General features: G+C 38.7%; 1 protein-coding gene across 1 annotated transcript; it reads left to right on the forward strand.

Moving 5' to 3' along the window:
• Window positions 1-9: 9 nt before the first annotated feature.
• On the forward strand, window positions 10-2,154 carry LOC105540517 (polyadenylate-binding protein 1-like 2). Its single transcript, XM_011981185.1, has one exon. The coding sequence runs from the start codon at window positions 85-87 to the stop codon at window positions 685-687; it is 603 nt and encodes a 200-aa protein (XP_011836575.1). The 5' UTR covers window positions 10-84; the 3' UTR covers window positions 688-2,154.
• The last annotated feature ends 3,502 nt before the right edge of the window (window positions 2,155-5,656 follow it).

Raw genomic sequence — 5,656 nt, forward strand, 5'->3', positions numbered from 1 at the left:
GCTGTGGCGTCTGCGGCGGCCGCCGCCGATGCAGACGCGGATGCTGAGACCCGCGGGGGCTGTGAGGGGAACCCAGATTTTCCGATGGCCTCCCTGTACGTGGGCGACCTGCACCCTGAGGTGACCGAGGCAATGCTGTACGAGAAATTCAGTCCAGCTGGGCCCATCCTCTCCATCCGCATCTGCAGGGACAAGATCACCCGCCGCTCATTGGGCTACGCATATGTCAACTACCAGCAACCGGTGGACGCCAAGCGGGCCCTGGAGACCCTGAACTTTGATGTCATAAAGGGCAGGCCAGTGCGCATCATGTGGTCCCAGAGGGACCCGTCGCTCCGCAAGAGCGGGGTGGGCAACGTCTTCATCAAGAACCTGGGCAAGACCATCGACAACAAGGCGCTGTACAACATCTTCTCGGCGTTCGGCAACATCCTTTCCTGCAAAGTGGCCTGTGACGAAAAGGGGCCCAAGGGCTACGGGTTCGTGCACTTCCAAAAGCAGGAATCCGCGGAGCGGGCCATCGACGTGATGAATGGCATGTTCCTGAACTACCGCAAAATTTTCGTCGGGAGATTCAAGTCGCATAAAGAACGAGAGGCCGAAAGGGGAGCCTGGGCCAGGCAGTCCACTAGTGCTGACGTCAAGGATTTCGAGGAAGACACCGACGAGGAGGCCACCTTGCGATGAAGACATCCCAGGAGCTAGCCAGCCAGCAGAGCCAAACCTTGGTTCACACCCGGTTTACAACCCCCCACCCCCAGCCCTCCCCCGCCAACCCACCAGCAGTGTATTTATTGTATTGGGAGTGCAGGTCTCTCTCTCTCTCCCCCTCTCTGCTCCCCCCTTCCTATTTTCTCTCGCCACCTCTCCTCTCTTTCCCTTCCTCTCCCCCGCCCACCCCTACCAAGGGCGTTGTGAATAATCTTACTAATCTGTGCCATTTGTAGGTTAAAGGCTGCCTCTCCTCCCTGTGGTTTGGTTTAAAAAGCATTTTCATTCTCTCTTTGTTTACTGCACAGGTGATACCATTTCATGGTAGAAACATCAGAAAGGAGAAGGATGTTAGATGAGGGAAGAAACAAGAGAGTAATTGCTCCCCTGGTCCCACTCCCCAGAGAGAACCACTTTTACCTTTTTGGTGTGCTGCTTTTCCAGGCTCTCTTCTCTCCCTCTCTCTCCTTTGCTCACCCCCACCCCGCCTTCCCTTTTAACACACTGTTATAGAATGGTTCATGTATGTGGTGTTTCTTAACCTGCTTTTCAGCAACTAAAACCAAACAAAAATCAACCCATTGAACTTCTTTCCATGTTATCAACAGGCTTATGAAACGTCATCTTCAGTGCCTGCAGAGTGCTCCAGTGTATCCGTGGACCTTAACATTTCTGTAATCATTCCCACATTGTTGGACATTCAGGTGGTGCCTAGTTCTTTCCCTGTATTTAAGACCAACATTGCGTGCTCTGTGCTTTGATGAGTGAATCCTTCCTTGTCAAGCCAAATCTTTGCCAGCATCCCGGTGCGGTGGTCTCCTTAACTGTGGACTTGCAAGATCCACATAGAGACATTTTAAAGACTTTTCCTGTGTGTTGCCAAAAGGCCCTCTTCATAAGCATTGTACCGATTTGCACTCGTGCCGGCCAGCGCAGCTAGTAAAGAGTATGCCCGTTTCCCCTGCATAGTCTCTTGGTCACCGTAATTGATGGTATGTGTGTGTGCATGTATGCGTGTGTGCCTGTGTGTGTGTGTGTGCGCGCATGTGTGTGTGTGTGTGTCTTGGCCAGCTTGGCAGGCTGCAGAGGGTATTTCGCTGTCCTCGGTGGTTTTGCTGGAATGAAGCACTGCTTATGACCCCATGCCCTGTGCCCAATTGCTGTCCTTTTCCCTGTTGTCAGAAAAGTAATTCAGCGTCATTGCAGGAAAAAAAAAAAATCACAAAGCAGACAAGTCACCAGAAGAAAATTAAAGTCACCAGTAATCATTTCTGATGATTACACACACATTCCAGAAACATTTTCGTGCACACCTCTCTGAGATTTTCAAGAACTACCTGAAACATTTTTGTCCGTAGGTCTAGTTTTTTTCTTATGCATATATCATATATGTATATTATGGTGTACAGACCGTTTTTATATCTGCTTTTCACACGTAAATGTGTGTATTTATACATACGCATACTCTTGAACTTCATTTCATGTCATTAAAGATGCTTTTAAAATATTTTCTCTGGCTCTTAATATTCTATTGAATTCATGACTAGGTAGAAGGTTAGATATATATGTGTACATATGTATCTATGTCTATATCTCTGTGTGTTTGTGTGTCTTATGTATGTTTTATTTTAACTCTTTTCTCATTGTTGAACATCTAGGTTGTTTCTGTTTTTCCTTTATGTAATCTAAAGCTGCCTTGAAGTTCCTAGTGCACAAAGCATGCTGACTTTCAAGATTATTTCCTGATGAGTCATTGCTAAAAGTAGAATTCATGTGTCAAAGTATATGGGCAGTTTGAATGTTTTTTGGAGGGGAAGAAGAACGTGTTATTCAGTGGCCATCTGTAATTATAGTACAAGTTCATCTTCATGAGGTGCATCAGTGTTGTTACAGGACCCAGATACCTGGATGATTTTCTGCACTTGCTATTACATTTGTTTCTGCAATTCACCAGTATTTTCTCAGGGACATAGGAACTTTTTGTTTTTATTTATGTTATACATTTATTTTTATACAAATTGTACAAAATTATAATAGAAACTATTTTTTAAAATTGCTAATGTAAGAAAAGAAAGTTGAAATCCTAATACCCCTCCTAATACCACTACTTGACAAAATAAATTTTCAATAATAGGTATCTACCTACCTTTATAACACAATATGCATTGTTTCGTTAGAGGGTGTTTCACTATTACAATTATCCGGGATCATCTCTGTAAATCATTAAATATTGTCCTGCAATTCTGTTGTTACATATATTCTGTCATTGGGATAAGCTATGATTTCTGCAACCAAGTATCCTTTGGGGCTATGTTTTAAAAGATTCTGATTTTTTTCCCTTGTAAGATCAATTCTATGATGAACAACTTTTTACCTGAATGTCTAGGTATATTTTACTGTTTTTTATTCCTTACTAGTGGAATTACAGAATAATAGACATGAACATGTTAAATATTTTTCTTGGTCTTTGTATCCACTAGTTTATATCCACTACAGTGGTGGATATAAACATGTAGAAAAGTGCATGTATCACATCCCATCTTCTTAAATTGATCAAAGTATTTTTTAAGTTTTGTTAAGCTAAAAAAGCTTACCAATTTTTCTATTATTTCATTTTATAAACATTTTTAAAGACAGAGATCTAGTATATTAAAATATAGATCAAAACCACTTTAGATTTTTTTTTATACAGGCTGCTACTATCCATCCATAAGCATTTAAAACCAATTATAGAATTATACTGAGCATATTTTGCCATGATTTGTTTTTCAGTATCTTGCAACATCTAAAACATCCATGGCTATTCAGTTTTCTCCTGAAACAATCATTGTGTAAAACTGGAATTTTATTTAGGAGTTTACCTATTAAGGATATTAAAGTAGTTATTAAGATTTCCCCCATTAAACCCAAGGTATGATGAACAATTTTGCAGTTGAATTGCCTCCCTCTCCTAGGGCAAAGCGTTTGATATTCCTTTGCTTTGCACGGGGTGTAAATGAACAATTAAAAAATTAAGACAAGCATCAGAAATAATGATTTTAAGAGAACAAAAAGGAGCACCTTTTAAAAACCACTTAGAAATAAAACAGTTTTACAAACTCTGTAAAGTGAATAAAACAGAGCCCCTGCCTCGGTGGAAGAAACAAGCTAATTTATGATGTTTAATACTTTGATGCAGACCCTTCATTCAGTTCAAAGCAACTTTGACAATTTGGCAAAGCTGAAAAACAAAGAAACCCTTGTTTTAGGGTTTATTCTTGTAATAGCAATAAGGATTGCTATTATTTCTTAATATAAGTTATATGTTAAAATACATCTGTTACTTTATTTGTTTAGCCCATCACAGAAGGGGTTCGGAAATAACCCTCTATGCACCAAAGCTAACAGCTACTGGTATGACACAAAGGGTCTATGTTCAGTACACAGAGAGATCTGTCCTTAGCTTTAAACCAATCAGAACAAAATTATTCTTATCATTACTGGGAAAATAAGCTAAGAGTAATGCAAGAGAGAGAGAGGCAAATCAGTTTGTCAGTTTCTACAAAGAAGACAGCTGGAATTCTGATGAGGATTGTGTGAAATATATAGATCGATTTGTGTACTATTATCACATTAAAAATACTGTTTTCCAATTTATGAACATGGAATGTTTTTTGTATAGAACATTTTTCTTTCAACAACGATTTGTAGTTTTCAGAGTAGCAGTTCGCAATTACTGGGTTCAATTTTTTAAGTATTTAACTCTTTTGATGCTATTGTAAAAAGAATTGATTTCTTAATTTCAGTTTTGGTTTGCTCATTGCTACTGTATAGAAATACAATAGATTTCTGTATATTGACCTTGTGTCCTGCAACATTGCTGAAGTCATTTATTAGTTCTAATATATATTTGGTGAATTTTCTAGGATTTTCTATATAAAATCATGTTATTACAAAGCTATAGTAATCAAAACAGTTTGATAGTGGCATAGAAACAGACACATAGACCAGTGGAACAGAATAGACAGCTCAGGAAAAAAAACCTAGGCATATATGGTCAACTAATCTTCAATAAAGGCACAAAAGATACACAACAGAAAAAGGATAGCCTCTCCAATAAATGGTGTTGGGAAAACTGGATATCTGAATGCAAACAACAACAACAACAACAAAAAAAAAAAAACTTGGATGCTTATGTTACACCATACAGAAAAATCAACTCAAAATAGATTAAAGGTTTAAACATAAGACATGAATCCATAAAACTCTCAGAAGAAAACATAGAGGGAAAGTTGCTTTGGTCTTGGTAATGATTTCACGAACATGACACCTAAAGCACAGACAATAAAAGCAAAAATAAACAAGTGGGAATACTTCACATTAATAAGTTTCTAAGCAGCATAAAATCAAAGAATGAACAGGCAACCTAAGGAATGAAAAAAAATTGGAAAACATATCCACTAAGGGGTTAAAATCCAAAATACATAAGGAACTCACAAAATTCAATGGCATTAAAACAAAAACAAAAACAAAAACAAAACAACCTGAATTAAAAATTGGCAAAAGACCTAAATGGACATTTTTCCAAGGAAGATTTATAAATCACCAACAAGTACATGTAAAGGTGCTCAACATCACTAATCATCAGCATCAGGGAGATGCAAGTCAAATTCACAATGAGATAACACCTCACACCTTTAGGATGTCTATTATCAAAAAGGGAAATGATAGCAAATGTTGGCAAGGATGTGGATAAAAGAGAATCCTTACACATTGTTGGTAAGAATGAAAATGGGTGGCAACCATTATGGAAAACAGTATGTAGTTTTCTGAAAAAATTAAAAATAGAACTACCATATAATCCAGAAGTCTCACTTCTGAGAATATATCCAAAGGAACGAAAATCACTATCTGGAGGAGGCATCTACAGTGCCATGTTAATTGCAGCATTATTCATGATAGACAA

This window comes from Mandrillus leucophaeus, unplaced genomic scaffold (assembly GCF_000951045.1).
Source record: "Mandrillus leucophaeus isolate KB7577 unplaced genomic scaffold, Mleu.le_1.0 Scaffold2208, whole genome shotgun sequence".
In the NCBI taxonomy this organism is placed as follows: Eukaryota; Metazoa; Chordata; class Mammalia; order Primates; family Cercopithecidae; genus Mandrillus; species Mandrillus leucophaeus.

Excerpts from the sequence above, each read along its gene's own strand:
- LOC105540517 (XM_011981185.1), top strand. The coding sequence starts at position 85 with ATGGCCTCCCTGTACGTGGGCGACCTGCACCCTGAGGTGACCGAGGCA.